At 41.7% G+C, this 17,522-nt stretch overlaps 1 protein-coding gene across 1 annotated transcript; it reads right to left on the bottom strand.

Moving 5' to 3' along the window:
* Nucleotides 1-104: 104 nt before the first annotated feature.
* On the bottom strand, nt 105-17,196 carry LOC114772179 (ATP-dependent DNA helicase PIF1-like). Its single transcript, XM_028965218.1, has 12 exons — nt 16,482-17,196; nt 16,268-16,397; nt 16,025-16,150; nt 11,322-11,475; nt 10,337-10,451; nt 10,115-10,221; nt 9,374-9,513; nt 2,443-2,549; nt 2,279-2,366; nt 1,332-1,477; nt 526-717; nt 105-430 (listed from the first exon to the last, which is right to left on the bottom strand). The coding sequence occupies exons 1-12, from the start codon at nt 17,037-17,039 to the stop codon at nt 386-388; spliced, it is 1,908 nt and encodes a 635-aa protein (XP_028821051.1). The 5' UTR covers nt 17,040-17,196; the 3' UTR covers nt 105-385.
* Between the last annotated feature and the right edge of the window lie 326 nt (nt 17,197-17,522).

The raw sequence follows: 17,522 nt of genomic DNA, 5'->3' as shown, positions 1-17,522 counted from the left end.
TAAGAATTGCTTCTCAAGTTCATGCTACAGTGGTCAACTACCTTGTCGTACCACCAAAGTAGTTCACTTGATAAAGTGATCATCTTAGTTGGCTACTACCACCCTGTCTCCCGATCTTTTTGTAGTGATCACTACATTTAAGTTTTTCATAAATGTCCACACACCTCAAACATGCTGCAAACAACAAACAAATGTTTATTGCTTGATCTTTTTAAAAAGTTAAAAATTATCAATATAAAAAAGCAAAAAAATACTTTTATAAGTAAAAACCTTCAGGGTCAACCTCAGGATCATTCCATTGATATGCACAAAAATACAGAAAAAAACTAAAGAACTTTTGAGAAAACAAGCATTAAATTAAATTCACACACAATATATTTGTCATCTAGGGTCCAGTATTCAACTTTGGTAGAAATAAATCCATGGATAACTGAAAACAGAATACAATAAAATATGAACATTATATGACAAACTGTACAAACTGTAAAAATGTTAATTTAATAAGCATAGTACTCAAAGAAACACCTGCATGTGGACATTTTCTTTCTTCAGTTTTCTGTAGAATTGCAGCACATCCTGATTGGCCTGGACTACACAAGGGTTGAAGTCCAGAACTCGCATTCCCTCAAAGCTCCTAGCCCGAGACAAAGCCACATATGCCTGGCCACTCTCAAATACACGTGCTAGAGAGATCTCTACACAGTCCAGGGTCATGCCCTACAACACACACACACACACACACACACACACACACATTAACATTAATAAATTCTCATAAAACTAATACATACAGTACTGTGCAAAACTTGCCAGTATTTAAACTAAGTAGAGGATTTTCATATTCCCAAAAGAAATTGTTCAGAAAGAGACAAAAATGATTTAATGGTTTTAAAAAGTGTGCTATATGAACTGGGGGTTGGTCTCTCCCAACCCTGTAAACTAATGTATGAGCTCCTACAACAAGCCAACAATGTGAACGCGATCTAATAAATAGGATTTGACCCAGGACATAACTCTTCAAGCCGATTTAGTAGAATGTTATGGTCTATGATATGGTCTAAAAGCACTAGCACAGAGATAAGGTTCTGGGTTGGAGATAAAAGAAGGCTCACCCCACTTCACCCAAGGAGACCAAGCCCCAAAAGACAGTTGTGCTTCCTGAAACCCATTACAATACTAAAACACCAGCATCCCTGGTTAAAGGTTCCCTTTATTTAGTCCACTTTATGGTGCTAGTGGGCTGAAATGATCCACGCTGTGGATACTTGTTTGTATTTTTTCACTTTTGCACAGTACTGTACCTTGCACTTTTTAAAATGCACAATTCATACCTGGCTTTTGTGTATGGATATGGCCCAGGCTAGCTTGAGTGGTAGCTGCTGTCGACTCACATAGGTGCCTCCATTTGCTTTGAACACCCAGCGCTCTGGTTTGATAACCTTAGTCACTCCGCACAAGAACTGCACACGAGGGAGACCTTTTGAAAGAAAGGAGGATACATTTTCAACAATTTCAGTGAAAAAACCATCACAGATTTCTAAATTAATGATGAAATAAATATTTGAAACTAGAGGCATAACATCCCTGTTAAAAAATTATATAGAATGATTCTTATATTATCTTGTTCAATTCCTTCTTGTTATAGAAAAGGAAGAAAAAAAAACTGGCATTGCAAAACCCTGCAGCACAGCACACAGAGTCCTCTGCTTTTAACCCATCACAATCACTGGTGAGCAGCGGGCACCATGACAGGCGCCTGGGCAGCAGTGTGTGGGGACGGTGCTTTGCGGTTTGGGATTCAAACTGGCAAACTTCCATTTAAAATAAATAAATAATAAATTAATAATAAAATAATCACAAATAGAGATAAGATTAAAAGCACAACAAATAGCTCCGCCGATATTTTTTATGGAAAATAATCTTCAAATAGCTGATTAGAACGCTTCAACCTTATTAAAGAGCATGTACTAATTCAATTAATCTCGTCGTTAAATCAATGTACTTGCGCTTTGGATCCGCTTCCTACAAGGTTCCTTAAACAAGTAGCACCCAATATTATAAATTCTACCCTCAAAATTGTTAACTCGTCACTTAGCACCGGCCACGTAGACACTTCCTGTCCCCGCTGGGAAGCATGACGCGAAGCCTGAGTCCGCATTTATACAGCTCGCCCATCACTTCTTTGAATGCAGAAGGAAATTTGCAGTCTTGGTCGGACAAAGCACTGTTCTGTAAATCAACCTGGCAGGTTGCTCATCATGTACATCCTTGAGCATACCTTGACTGCCAGATTCAAAGCCAACCACGGCCCCTCTTGCTCCATTGACCAGGCCTTTCTGAACCTCCAAATTTTTTGTCAGCATGACCTGAACAAGCAAAGGACACGTGTTTATTGTAAGTTATTTTCAGGTAAAACAGTCTTAAACAAGTAAAGGTCCTCACCTGTGCTCCAACCTTCAACTGTAGTAATCTGCCTACAGGACATATCGTGTCAATGAGCTTGAGCCAATGTGGATCACTGTCCACAGCTTCAAACATCCGGGAAGGACCTGGAATTAGAAATAATCACTGAGAGTTTCATGGCGCCTTTCATGGCTGCCCACTGCTCAGCTGTGTGATTTATTGTTGCTTGAGGAAAAACAGATTTTGAGGAAGGTGTGCGGGGTGGCAGAACATGTTCTAGATCTCCATTCTCCACCAACGTCGCCACGTGGAATCTCTGCCATGCCATGAGACTGGCCATGTCATCAAAAAAGAAAAATGCGCAAAAAGGACCGACACCAAACGGGTATTTATTTGTGCTGTGAATGCGCATTCTAAAGTAGACTCGTGTTACAAGGTGCCGTTTCTCTGAGGTCCCGGTGCAGCACCCCTGTGTGACATTTTCCAGCCCGTGTAAAGTAGCTGTTCCTGCTGAGCTGATGTTATCGTTGGCAATGGTACTTGATAAAACCTCACACTGAGACACGCAGTCTGGTCGACTTTTCCCTGCTTGTGCAATAGCGTGAGCTCAGTTGTGCATGCAAAGTGATACTGATTTGGAGGACACTTTTATTTGCGCACCTGGTTTAGAGTTCGTCCGCAGCAAGTCCACAGAGAAGCCCGGCGGCAAAGGTGCTGAAGGTCACCGTCACGGTCAGCCAACTTTCTTGTGCACAACAGAGACTAGTCTCTGGTTAAGTGTGGATCTTCAGCTGATCGGAGATCGAGTTTTGATGAGGAAGTGGACTCCTCCGGTTGCTGATGATGTGATTTGGAATTCTGTTTACCAAGTAGTGCTTCCACTTAAATTCAGGTTGCAGGTTTTAACATTGGGGTGCGATAATGTCTTTGCCGATCACCTGGGAATAATTACAACCAACTACAACTAAGGCTGTGGTGAAGGCCCTGACTCTTGCACTAGCCCTGAGTTCTTTCGAAGGTGGTGCAGATGGACCAAGGGTCTAATTTCCTGTTTTAGCAGGTGTTGTCCCACCTTGGAATTTGTCATGTTGTTTCTAGAGCCTATCAGTCACAGGGGGCGCTAGAGAGGTTTCACCAAACCCTTAAATCCACACACAGGTGATTTCCATGCTGAAACACACTCGCCTATGAACCAGAAGACCCGGGTTCAAACACTTAAGTTGCTCTAGGGGGTGGAGTGCACGGTCCCCTTAGACTTCTATGGGAGATGTGGGTATCGGAGGAGTCTGCTCCCAGTCCCAATGTTTTAGATAACATCAGTGCATTTCGTGTATGCCTTCATAAGGCGTGTTTGGCTGTGCTAGCCTCGTAGTCATGAAGATGACTTGGACAGTGTTTCATTTACATTTCATTTACATGTACAGCATTTATCAGACGCCCTTATTCAGAGCGACTTACAATCAGTAGTTACAGGGACAGTCTCCCTGGAGCAATTTAGGGTTAAGTGTCTTGCTCAGGGACACAATGATAGTAAGTGGGATTTGAACCCAGGTCTTCTGGTTCATAGGCGAGTGTGTTACCCACTAGGCTACTTCCACCCTGTCTCCCGATCTTTTAATCCCAGTGATCACGTTTTACTGCCTATTTTGGGGTCTGCTCTGCAGGTAAGGTTCATGGGTCCATATGTGGTGGATTCCAAGATGAGTGAGACTAATTATGTCATCCGTACGTCTAACAAGAAATCTAAAAACTCGAGCGTGCCATATCAACATGCTGAAAAGCTACGTTGAGTGAGAGAACGTAGTGGTACGGGACGAAGCTGATGAACAGGGAAAACCTGTTGTGTCTGCAGCATTAGTTTGTCCCTGTTACTTATTATTAATGCTTTTCTTTTTCTTGAACCCGATTCATTTCCATAACCTCGAATAAAGACTGTGTAGAGAAGGGTGGTGCAGCCAGTATTGTCATGAAATCAGACCTTCTTCTGAGTTATTGGCAGGTTCTGTTTACTCCTCGTGCTGCTGAGATCTCTGCCTTTGTTACACGTGATCACTTTCTGCAGTACAAAGTGATGCCATTTGGGTTACGCAATGCGCCTGCTACCTTCCAGTGCTTAATATGTAAAGTGCTTGCTAGAGTCCCTTATATTAAATTTCCTTCCATCCCAGTGTTAAATGATCTTTAGGAATCAAAGTTTATAGATCTTTGAAAGGGTATACTTGCATTAATATGCCATCATCATTACATCAATTGGAATGTGAGAATATGGTTTCACAATATCAATATTATTGTTTATTGCAGGCCTGTTTTCACCGCAATATGAATTTTATGCCATATCGCACAGCCCTGCTTACACCCTAAGTACCACCAACTCAGTTTGCAGTTTCTAATGACACGCTAGAAGACTTCATAAGACAGAAATGATAGTAACAGGGATGATAGTTATGACCTGCACATCAGGTTAGCAGGTGTTGCTCTCAATAAAACGTAAGTTATGGCTTCCTCACTCCTCCCCTGGGCAGTCTGTCATGTACCGTTTCTAGCCCCGGAAGAAAAATAACCATAAATATTCCAGTATAGCAATTCACGTTGGGACCAGCCCGGCTATAAAATAATTTTATAGATGCTTATTTTGGCTAAAACAGACTTGTAAAACAAAAGCTCCTACAAGAAACAGGAAAATTAATAAAACACTACTGAATGTACCACCAGCACCTCTGATATAAGAATAGGATATTAAATGTTAGATCTCACACCTAAAATGCTCATTATTAAAAGTGTCACTGAGAACGGTGTGGAAGGAAAATTTAGTAGGCCAAGACACTCCACAAAATTTAGTAGGCCCGAACACTCCACAAAATTTAGTAGGCCCGAACACTCCACAAAATTTAGTAGGCCCGAACACTCCACAAAATTTAGTAGGCCCGAACACTCCACGTGTATCACCTTTGGTCATGGAACAGTCAGAAGACAACTGTGTATCTTAGGTCTGACCTTGTTGATGCAAAAGCTTGACATAATCTAAAAAAGGAAAGGTTCTGTGACGCTGATGGGCGCCACTGTCCAAAGTGGTGCAAGCTTGGTTTCATTAAATGTTTGAGAGGTGGAATATTTTAGCTCACTGTGTTTGTGTCCCCAGACGACAGAAAAGAGAAAAATCCCGGCGGAATCGGCCAAAGACACTGACCACAGTCCCAGTCACTCTGAAACTCTAAGACGAGGTTTTGGAGATGGATCTTGGTGACCCAGGGTGATCAGCCACTCTGGTCAGGTCCTGGCGGATTCACGCGGATCCTGTTTGTGACGCCAATTGTGGTGGAAATTCTGCTGTCTGGGGAACTGCAATAAGGGAAGTCAACTGAATTGATTATCCAAGTTTATTTTACCGCGCGCGGGGGGACCCACAAGAGAACTTCCCCCCCGCTTGATTACAGTTCACAAGCATCACAAGCTCGCACTACTTTGGACAGTGGTGCCCATCAGAGTCACAGAACCTTTCCTTTATCAGATTATGTCCAGCTTTTGCGTCAAGCTCTTGCATCTACAAGGTCAGACCTAAGATACAGTTGTCTTGTATTTTCTCTTCGCTGTTCATAGTACTCTCCTAATCGGAGAGCCAGGGTGCAGAGGGAGAAGTCCTTTTGGGTTGAGAAGAAAGAGGACAGAGGTGATTCGTAGAAATGGATAGCGAGGTGAGGAAAGAGTTCGTAGCTGTCTCTAGTGGTAAGGAGAAGAATGAGTCAGAGGTTGGGAGATGTGAAAGAATGCAGGAAAATACAGATGAAGGATGGATGCGGCTCAGGTGTGAATGTCAGGAAGTGGTGGTCACAGAGATGTGAAGTGGAGTGGAAGAAAGGTTGGAAGTTGGAGAAGGACGATTAAAGAACAGGTCCAGGGCATTTCCTCATTTGTGTGTGTGAGAGATGTTGCTGTTGGTCAAGGAAAAAGAGTGGAGAAGGGGAAGAAGGCAGGATGATTGGAGTTGGCTGGTGGTAGGTTGAAATCACCGAGGAGAGTAAGAGGGTGTCTAAGGAAAAAATGCTGAGCAGAGTGTCCAATTCATCAATAACGGTCCCAAGTGACCCTGGAGGGCGATATAAGACAATGAGAAGGATGTTCACTAGAAGAAACTGAGACTGCATGGAATTCAAACGAAGAGATGTTAAGATGACGCTCTTTTATTCACTTCAGACTATCCCCCCTGGCACGCACCACACCCACCTCACACTAATCTCCGCACCCTCTCCCCTACTCGACTGTCTTCTGTTTCCTCTGAGCTTTCCCCCCCTAGACATCCTCTCTATTCAGGACCCTAACTGTGCCACAGACATCCTCTGCTCCACACTAACCTCTTGCCTTGAGAGACTCTGTCCTCTCACCTCAAAACTGACACGTGAGACTCCACACTCTCCGTGGATCTCTGATGAGGTTCGCCGCCACAGGACCCATCTTAGAGCAGCTGAAAGGCAGTGGAGGAAATCCAAGTGCCATGTTCAACTTAGTAAGTATCAATCTCTCCTATCATCCTTCTCTGCTGCGGTCACTCCAGGAAAGACTAGATACTTCAGGACAAGGTAAGAAACTGCAAAGACTCTCGCAAACTATTCTCTACTTTTAACTGCCTCCTGAATCCTCCCCCACCTCCAGCATGCTCTTTGCTGACAAGTTCGGCCTTATCAGGGCTCTTAGTTTTGTAAACTCAAAATCTATAGAAATCGAACAAGAATTGCTGTTGTTTTCCTCCTGTAAGTCGCTTTGGATAAAAGCATCTGCAAAATAAAGTAAAGTAAAGATGAGGGAGAGAAAGTGGTGTGAAGGACCAATTTTGCGATATTAAAAAGGTCAGTAACCCCTTCTCTCCCAGTTTTTCTAGGAGTGTGGGAGAAAGTGTAGGCTTCACCATTCTTCTCTCTCTGATTTAATTAAACATCTCATTGTCATTCCTAAAGATCACCATATTTCTAAAGTGATAATAGCACATTGCCATGAAAAGATCAAGCATCAAAGCAAGGCAGATACAGTGGATATTGGATACCAGGGATGAACAGTGCAGTGTGTTAATTTATTTGCCAGTATGTCATCTGTCGCAGACTTAGGAGGCCAGCAGAAGTGCAGTGAATGAGTAACTTACTGGAAGAACGCATAGAGCAGTCCCCTCCATTCACCTATTGTGACATGGATTGCTTTGGTCGGTTCTCCATGAAAGAGGAACCTTGTTCTTTGTTCAGTCCAGACAGCCTGGAACTTTCGACCCAAAATCTCCTCATCCAGATGAAGAACAGCCCAATACTGCCTCCTGAAAGACTATTTGCACGGAGTTAAGAGATGGAGAATGGTGCAATACCTAACGAAGCAGTTTTGCAGCCTCTGGAAATAAGAGTATCTGCACAGCATTGTGGCAAGACAAATGCCAAACACCAAAGAGGAACTTGCAAATTGGTGATGTTGTGATGGACGTTAATGATCTTTCACCCATAGGTTAATAGAAACTTGTGAGTCATTGAGACTGTTAAGGGCAGAGATGGTCTTGTGGGAAGAGTGAGAATCTCAACAGGAGATAAAGAGACTGAACAGGGGTGTATGTTCAAACAAACCCACCATGTTAGAGCATCCAGTACAGAAGTTAGTAATGTTGTTAGAAGCTTCTTAAACATATGATATGTATATAAATTGTATACAAGTTAAAGTTGGTCAAGTCATTTCTAATCTAAAATTATTTGTATGTTAATTTTATATAATTGAAGTACTAATAATTTTGGCACAAGCGGCACAAGCTCTTACGTTGGTGACGTGAATTTTAATAAAACCCTCTTGACTATCATTCAGAGGAGATGTTCCAACTTATGACTTAATTTAGCAAGTTTGGTAAAAACAGACAGGAGACATTGTTGAAGTAAGCACCAAGTGTTGGACAATTCTAGTAGGTTTTTTTTCCCTTTTCATACTACTAAGGAGGGCCCCTACTTAAATGAGGCATGTCTCCCTCCTCCCACCAACAGAGAACCCAAAAGATGATTAAATGCTAATACTATATCTGAAATCTTTCCGAAATTCAGCCTTGGTGCAGAATTACTGCCATTTTAAGTCTGTCCCACAATGAGATTTTCCTAGGATGTGCCATTTTAGTTTAGCGACCTATAGAAGTCGAGCTGGCATTTGTGGAAATTATGTCAACACCATTCATAAACCACAATGTTTGGTACAGACAAGGAAGACAACTGAACTGAAAAAATACACATTTGTCCTTCTTTTCAAATTCAAATCACAAGCATCTGCAAAGCTTCGCACATTTGGAAGCCATGATGGTCAGTGGAGAGGTACGGGGTGGGAAATTCTCTGGGCGGAAAAAGCATGAGAAACGGGAGGTAAACTTTCCCCTTATGACTACATAAGGGAACAAATTCCAGATCCAAACGTCTGAGCTGCCGCTCTATGGATGGCGAAGCAGAATGGCCAAAGCACTCTTTACACCTATCGCCATTTTTAGCCAGGGCAGGACCATGGACAGGCTAGGGAAACTCGTATTAATCGGAAATAATCAACTTTCATGATAGGGGACCTTAAAGTATTCTTCACGTAATCCGACACGCCTATTCGTGAAACGGTTTCCCGGACACTCGCAGCGGTATCACCCCTTGTTGATTTTCTTTATTTAAATTGGCAGTAAAATAATAGTATATTTAAACTTCTGCTAACGTTACTCACCCCCCTGCCAAATACAATTACCCAAACCCCTCTTTTTTTTTTTTTTTTTAATTGCTGTGCAGATTAAAAATGTGTCATTTCAGGAGTTTTGACATATCTGGTTGCAGATTTTTTGCCGTTTTATTGTTCATACAGGCATACAAACACACACTCCAAAAGAAACAAGGCATTGAAGCCGACTCTCAAACCAAGACAAGCAGCAATACTTCCAAGTATATTCAATATATTGCCCACCCCTCCTTGTATGACATGGAAAATCACTAACCTTGTAACTGCTTCAGCTTATTCTCATTGGTGAGCTCTACATCATCTTTATGTGTACACAACCTGGTCGCAATGATTCCATCTCTCTCAATGCTGTGACTGGCACTTTTCAGGAGCTGACCTGTGACTACTTCTGTGACTCTGGAGGAGGGAGGAACTATATGAGCCTTGGTCAGGTAAATAGTAAGCATGTTAGAAAATATCTATACAGCAGTTTGTTGTGATATTTTTTATGTGGAAGCATTGTATCAATACAGGAACATCAAAAATAGATTTTCAATACAAATGTATTCCAAAATTGAGGTTCTGAGTCATGTTGTTTTGGCTAAATTATTACCACATTATTTATGTGATCCACACAGATTGTATATATCAGCTCTGTTTTTACATTTTCAGTGAACTGTAGAATATTGCAATATGGACAGTATCAGAAGGTTGTCAGTTCAAATCCCGAGCTGCCAAGGTGCCACTGAAGTGCCACTGAGCAAAGCACCGTCCCCACACACTGCTCCCTGGGCACCTGTCATGGCTGCCCACTGCTCACTCAGGGTGATGGGTTAAATGCAGAGGACAAATTTCACTGTGTGCACCGTGTGCTGTGCTGCTGTGTATCACATGTGACAATCACTTTACTTTGCCAATACACACCCCTAGTAAATAGTATCACAGCGTTTGTGGGCAGAAGATCATTATACTCTATGACTATACTCTAGGCTTAGAGTGAAAAGTACTAGTGTCATACCTGCCCATTCGCAGTGATTGAAGCAGAGAGATGAATGCCTGGTCGGTCTGCCGGCGCACCTCAGTCAGCTCCATGCATAAATGGATGCACTTCCTCCAGCACCTCGCCTGAAAATAATCTCTCTAATATTTGAAATTCATTTTTGAGAAAACACTGGAAACAACTTTGACAAAGACAATGAAAATTATTCACAGCAAATGTCAAACCAAACAAAGAAGAGACCTGAAAGCAATACTTGGGGTTGTCTTTTCCTTTAGATACAGGTGGAAGCTGCAGGAAGTCTCCACATAAAATTAACTGAATTCCTCCAAAGGGCTCAGGAGATCTCTTGATTGACCTAAAATCATAAAAACATCCATAAATCCAAAGGGCTCAGGAGCCATTTGTGAACCCTAAAAACGTTCACAAATGAACCTTCAGTTATATCACATCAACCATGTCTTCAGGATTTGCATAAACCGCTACGTCATTCATGCAACAGAGCACATCATATTCTAGACCAATCAGAGATAGTGAAGGGTGGGGCTTGCCTCTGAATCACCATGGTCCAGATATTCCTGTATGTTTGAAGGTGCACATGCTGCAGTCAGACAGAGGTGAGTAGCCTGGACCAATCAGCTAGACGAATTACAGCTTTAATCAGGCCTTAAAAGTTACACCGAAGTACAGCTTTTAAAAAGCCAGAACCTGACATTATTGTGGCAGCCAACATAACTGTACCAACATACTTTGCGTGCATCATGAGTCAGTTCTAAATTAAACATCCTTTTCATGGTCCGGGTTTTTAATGACCGTAGGAACCTGGAGTAACCCTTGTACTAAAAAATGGGTTGAGCACCCCAGAGCACTGCCTATCAAATCAATAGTACACAGTTTATTATCATATGCAATCATCCAACTACATTTCCTCAGAAATAGTGGTAGATACATTTGAGTTAATGAGCTGAAAAAATGTTTAGAGTTGTAAACCTAAAAGCTGCTTATGTGAAGGACATGCTTTCTGTGCTCTCAGTTTTTTCTTTATTCTTAATAAATTAGCCAAAACCTCAAGCAAACATTTTTCACATTGTCAACATGGAGTGTTGTGTATAGAAGATAAATAAATTAAAAATAAATACATTTTGGAATAAGGCTGTAACATAACAAAATGTGGAAAAAGCAAATGCACTGTAAATAAGGGTTTAACAAATAAAAAGATTTGGGATACCTAGCTATAGTCTCCAGTTTGTCGAACAGCTGGGCATCCACCATAGAGATCTCATCAATGATTAGGTGCTGGCAACTGGTCCAGTTTGGCAAAACCATAGGTCTCTGTGCAAGCTCTAAACACTGCTCCAAAGATCCCAAACCTGAGCCAATGCCTACCAGAGAAAGAGGAAAACGATAAGAGACTGGCACCAACAAAGCAGGGTTACAGCTACTGTCCTTTCGTAAGAAGTACAATATTGAAGATGGACACCAAAAAAAAAAAAAAAAAAAAAAAAAAGGAATTGTAGAGCAGATTTAGACTTTTGTTTTCAAATAGAAACACGGCTGCCAACTTAAAACTCTACACCTTTGCCGTTCAGAGAGTGGCAGCTCAGACGGTTGGATGTGGAATTTGTCCCCTTATGACATCATAAGGAGAAAGGTTACCTCCCGTTTCACATGCTTTTTCAAGCCAGTGAATTTCCCACCCAATCCCTAAAACATTATCTCTACTGACCGTCATGATCACATTGCAGTTGCTGTCATTGGATGTAAAATTTTTAGTTAAGACTCTGAAGAACCAGTAGATTAATTTTAATTTTTCTGGAAAAACTTCCGGAAAGACTTGCATCAAACATTGTGGTTGGTGAATGGTGATGACATAATTTCCGCGAATGGCCACTCAAATTCTATAGGCTGCTCCCCTACTCGTCCCGCCCCTCTCTTCCTCATTAGCATTTAAAGCTACAGACACTGAAACGGCACGTCCTGGGAAATCTCATTGTGGGACTGGACAGTATTGGGGGGGGGGGGGACGACCATCAAGACAGACATAAAAGCAAATAAAAATTAATGTCATGGGACATTAAATAGAAATATGGTAAATTATTTTGTGCTGTCAACTGATGACACGCAGAATTGATAAAGCATCCTTAAGCATATTTAATACTGTGAGAGAAATCTGGGAGAGAGGCTCAGATGGGGGGTGTTGATTGACAACAAACATTTGTCAACACACACACACACACAAACTATGTACATATGACAGAAGAAAGTTTTTAAATGTTAAGCTTGAGTTGTCATAAGCAAAAACAAGGATTAGTTGCCACACATGAATACAGCCTAAAGCCATTTCACATGGAACACACATGACATTCTGTACACAACACGTTAAAATGATGACAATCCTAACTGATACAGTGAGTAGGTTCTTGCTGTATTTTGGCATGCATTCAATCACATGCAACATGCTGAAACTAAAATTGGTCTAAATTCTGTTCAATGTCTGACTGGAAAGATTGTGGAGAACTACCATCTTTGTGGATGAAATGTGGTCAGAAAAATGATCTTGAATGGTCATCACTCCCAATCACTGAAATGTTAAGTCAACTCTAATTGTATTGGACAGTGACAGAACATTTCCATATATAATGTGATAAGAACTCCAGGGATTGGGACTAAAAAGCTGTGTAACCTTAAGAAAACCACTGATCAGTGAGGGAAATCCGTGAAAAAGATTTGCTAAGGAGCATAAAGATTGGACTCTGGGACAAGAATGTAATAAGGTGTGATGAGTCCAAAGTGATTGGTGCATCATCCAAGTTTCTACTGTATATGCCTGTGGTGGCGGTGCTATGATCTGGGGTTGAGGTTCAGCAACGTTGTGTATCCAAACAATGAATTGGGCTCAGACTAATCAGGTTAAAATAGTGAAAGAGTGCTTCAGAGAGCATTGGACTGGACCCCATTGAAAATCTTTAGGTGCTTTAGAAGATTTTGTACAGTGGTCTGACTGTCCTATCATTTCAAGATCTTGGAAAGAGGGTTCCAGCTTGAAGTGTACTATCCTGTTACGGTTTTACATGACAGGGTCATGCAGGAAAAGATAACGACACATGACTGTCCCGCTGGAAATAAAGACAGCAGCATGTTAAAGACAGCACATCTGGGACGTCTAGCTCAATCCAGCAACGCCAAGTTGCACCACAGAATGTCCAGGAGTTGGTAGATGCTTTAGTAGAGGTCTGGGAGGAGATACCTCAGGAGACCATCTGCCACCTCCTCAGGAGCATGTCCTTTTTTTGTGTGTGATTGTTGTCAGCACATTCAACTATGTAAACAGGAAGTATTTAATAAGAATTCATTCAGATCTAGAATGTCTTATTTTTGTGTCATATTTGAGCAGTGTATATAAACTGCTACTTTAAAAAAATAACGTTTGTGCCCATGTCACAAGTTGGTTCGACTCTTAAAACTATTTTACATATTGTCCTATAACAGAAAACCGATCGAGTTGACATTTCTGAGACAGCAGATATAGGGCAGTATCTCAATAATTTAGTGTGGAGCAGGTTTATTTAATGTATATGAAAACACATTATGAAATACAGATTTTTACACAACAATGTCATACAGGTGAAGAGCACCACACTGTGGTACATGAATGTCATTACATTGTGGCCTGTGCCACAGGACACTGGTTCACTACAACCCCTAGAAATTTGGTGTGGACGTTCACTAGTCTCGATTATTAACGAATCATGATACAGAGTTCCCAGAACTGTGGCCTAATGATTAAGGAAGCGGCCCCGTGACCAGAGGGTTGCCGGTTCGGACACATTTTGTTGTGTCACCGTGTGCTGTGCTACAGTGTATCACAATAACAATCACTTCACTGTCAGTACCGGGGTGAATGATTTTATGAAAATATCCAATTGCACTTAATATGACCGATATTGTGATTTGATTTGCAATTCTTTTGGTTCATATTCTTTGTTCTTTCATGATAGTCACATCGATGTTAAACATTACAGGGAGTGCAGAATTATTAGGGAAATGAGTATTTTGTCCACATCATCCAATTAAGCTTATTAGGTGATGTGCATCTCTGTAATGAGAAGGGGTGTGGTCTAATGACATCAACACCGTATATCAGGTGTGCATAATTATTAGGCAACTTCCTTTCCTTTGGCAAAATGGGTCAAAAGAAGGACTTGACAGGCTCAGAAAAGTCAAAAATAGTGAGATATCTTGCAGAGGGATGCAGCACTCTTAAAATTGCAAAGCTTCTGAAGCGTGATCATCGAACAATCAAGCGTTTCATTCAAAATAGTCAACAGGGTCGCAAGAAGCGTGTGGAAAAACCAAGGCGCAAAATAACTGCCCATTAACTGAGAAAAGTCAAGCATGCAGCTGCCAAGATGCCACTTGCCACCAGTTTGGCCATATTTCAGAGCTGCAACATCACTGAAGTGCCCAAGAGCACAAGGTGTGCAATACTCAGAGACATGGCCAAGGTAAGAAAGGCTGAAAGACGACCACCACTGAACAAGACACACAAGCTGAAACATCAAGACTGGGCCAAGAAATATCTCAAGACTGATTTTTCTAAGGTTTTATGGACTGATGAAATGAGAGTGAGTCTTGATGGGCCAGATGGATGGGCCCGTGGCTGGATTGGTAAAGGGCAGAGAGCTCCAGTCCGACTCAGACGCCAGCAAGGTGGAGGTGGAGTACTGGTTTGGGCTGGTATCATCAAAGATGAGCTTGTGGGGCCTTTTCCAGTTGAGGATGGAGTCAAGCTCAACTCCCAGTCCTACTGCCAGTTTCTGGAAGACACCTTCTTCAAGCAGTGGTACAGGAAGAAGTCTGCATCCTTCAAGAAAAACATGATTTTCATGCAGGACAATGCTCCATCACACACTTCCAAGTACTCCACAGCGTGGCTGGCAAGAAAGGGTATAAAAGAAGAAAAACTAATGACATGGCCTCCTTGTTCACCTGATCTGAACCCCATTGAGAACCTATGGTCCATCATCAAATGTGAGATTTACAAGGAGGGAAAACAGTACACCTCTCTGAACAGTGTCTGGGAGGCTGTGGTTGCTGCTGCACGCAATGTTAATGGTGAACAGATCAAAACACTGACAGAATCCATGGATGGCAGGCTTTTGAGTGTCCTTGCAAAGAAAGGTGGCTATATTGGTCGCTGATTTGTTTTTGAATGTCAGAAATGTATATTTGTGAATGTGGAGATGTTATATTGGTTTCACTGGTAAAAATAAATAATTGAAATGGGTATATATTTGTTTTTTGTTAAGTCGCCTAATAATTATGCACAGTAATAGTCACCTGCGCACACAGATATCCCCCTAAAATAGCTAAAAATAAAAACAAACTAAAAACTACTTCCAAAAACATTCAGCTTTGATATTAATGAGTTTTTTGGGTTCATTGAGAACATGGTTGTTGTTCAATGATAAAATTATTCCTCAAAAATACAACTTGCCTAATAATTCTGCACTCCCTGAAGGTCCATTAAAATAAATCACTGCACTAAGACAACATACCAAAATCCTGCTCAGTACTCCAACCAGTACTACTGCTGTGTGTAACGCAAGCCCGAAGCTCATTTCAACTTCAACATAATCAGATACAGTACTGAAATGAATACAACTCTGATAAAAAGTAATGCCAGAGTTCTCAATATTAAGTAGCCTAGTGGGTAACACACTCGCCTATGACCCAGAAGACCCAGGTTCAAATCCCACTTACTACCATTGTGTCCCTGAGCAAGACACTCCAGGGGGGCACTGTCCCCGTAACTACTGATTGTAAGTCGCTCTGGATAATAAATCTGTAAATGGAAATGAATAATGACTAAGAAAATGTGTTGCTAATACGTTGCCATTTGACCATGTCAACAACAAAAAAAATACAAACCTGCAAAATTGTGCAGTGTGGTTCCTCCAATATAAGATGCTGCCACGCCTGTGCTTGCTGTTGCATATGTGCTTTTGGGAGGAAGGGATCCAACAATCCTCTTCAACAGGAATGACTTTCCTGTACCTGTACCATGTATTTTAAGAAGCATTTGCACTTTCAGGGATCCATAAAAAAATTACAACACACACACACACACACATATATATATATATATATATATATATATAAAATTTCACACACCTGCACTTCCTGTGAAAAACACGTTCTTGCCACTGAGAACTGCATCCAAGACAGAAGATTGTTCTCGGCTGAGCTGATAATCAGTTGGCAATGTAAAAAAAGGCCTTTTCTCAGGCCTTTTGTCTTTAATCTACAAATAAATAGACACTTTGTCTGGTTAAAACCTTATAAGAGAGATTGCAAGTACACAAAATTCTTCAGCTGTCAACCATACCGGACTGAAGTCACACAAGTTCCTTGGTCTTTTTACTTGCTGTGCTCGAGCCGTGGTATTTGCTCTTCTCTCGGGGTGGCCTGCGGGAGCCATGGGTGCATTTACTTTGTTCTGGAATGCGTTGGCTTTCTCCACATCCTTTTTTTGGACAGGACTAATGGCTTCAAATCTCCAGTTCTTGCAGGCAAGGAGCTTTGCACGATCCCCCAAACACTTACTCGTTTTCCAAGCTAGATGTTTTATGCTCAGCGTTTTGAGGAAAGTACTCAGTCGGTCGGGTGGACAGTCAGACATCAAAACCTGAACGTTTTCGGGGAGAAATTTTACCGTGCACTTTCCATCTTTAGCAAACCGGTTAAACAACTGGACATCAGAGACTGTGAAACTGTGAGGAATTTTCCCATCATGGACTCGAAGAACAATCTCTTTAAACTCGTTCCGACCGATCGTTACTGAAGCCCGTTTGAAAAGCCGCCGTTTGGTGGCCTGTCCACATGAGTTCAGCCATTCAATGACCACGGTGCACTGGAGCTCCGCAGGATTATCGCCGTCCAGCATTTCCGCGATTCCACTTTACATCCTGCCACTTCCGTGCGGTGTGTCTAAATGCAAGACTTTACCTCTTACATTACAGTTCCACGTGACATTTAAGCCGTTTAATATTGTAAGACTCCGCTCTTACTTGCTTGCACAGCGAACCCAACAGACGCACAGATTTGAAATATGTCAGCAAGGTAACGATTGGCTAAACGTGAGGTCCGATCCACCAGTAGATGCGCCCGTGACCTCAGCTAACACCCGGAAGTGAACCATAGGTCAGCGCCCGCCATATTGCGAGTGGCAGGCAGGCGTGGAAACTTGCATTCAACAGATTATCATTCATCTTTTTTATTATTGTTATAAGAATTTACTACTAATAATAGTGACAAAAGACGGAAAATGAACAGTGAAAAATAAAATGCTCCCTTGTTAAATCCCATCCAAGGCCTACACAGACCTAGTAAGAAAATAATTGAGTGAGAGAGGAACGAAATTGAGTCA

Source organism: Denticeps clupeoides, unplaced genomic scaffold (assembly GCF_900700375.1).
Source record: "Denticeps clupeoides unplaced genomic scaffold, fDenClu1.1, whole genome shotgun sequence".
In the NCBI taxonomy this organism is placed as follows: domain Eukaryota; kingdom Metazoa; phylum Chordata; class Actinopteri; order Clupeiformes; family Denticipitidae; genus Denticeps; species Denticeps clupeoides.
This window is presented reverse-complemented; position numbering and strand designations above follow the sequence as displayed.

Coding starts and splice junctions, on each gene's coding strand:
- LOC114772179 (XM_028965218.1), bottom strand. CDS start 17,039: ATGCTGGACGGCGATAATCCTGCGGAGCTCCAGTGCACCGTGGTCATT. Junction 718..1,331: donor TATCCATACACAAAAGCCAG/GTATGAATTGTG, acceptor TGTGTGTTGTAG/GGCATGACCCTGGACTGTGT. Junction 431..525: donor AAGAAAATGTCCACATGCAG/GTGTTTCTTTGA, acceptor TTCTGTTTTCAG/TTATCCATGGATTTATTTCT.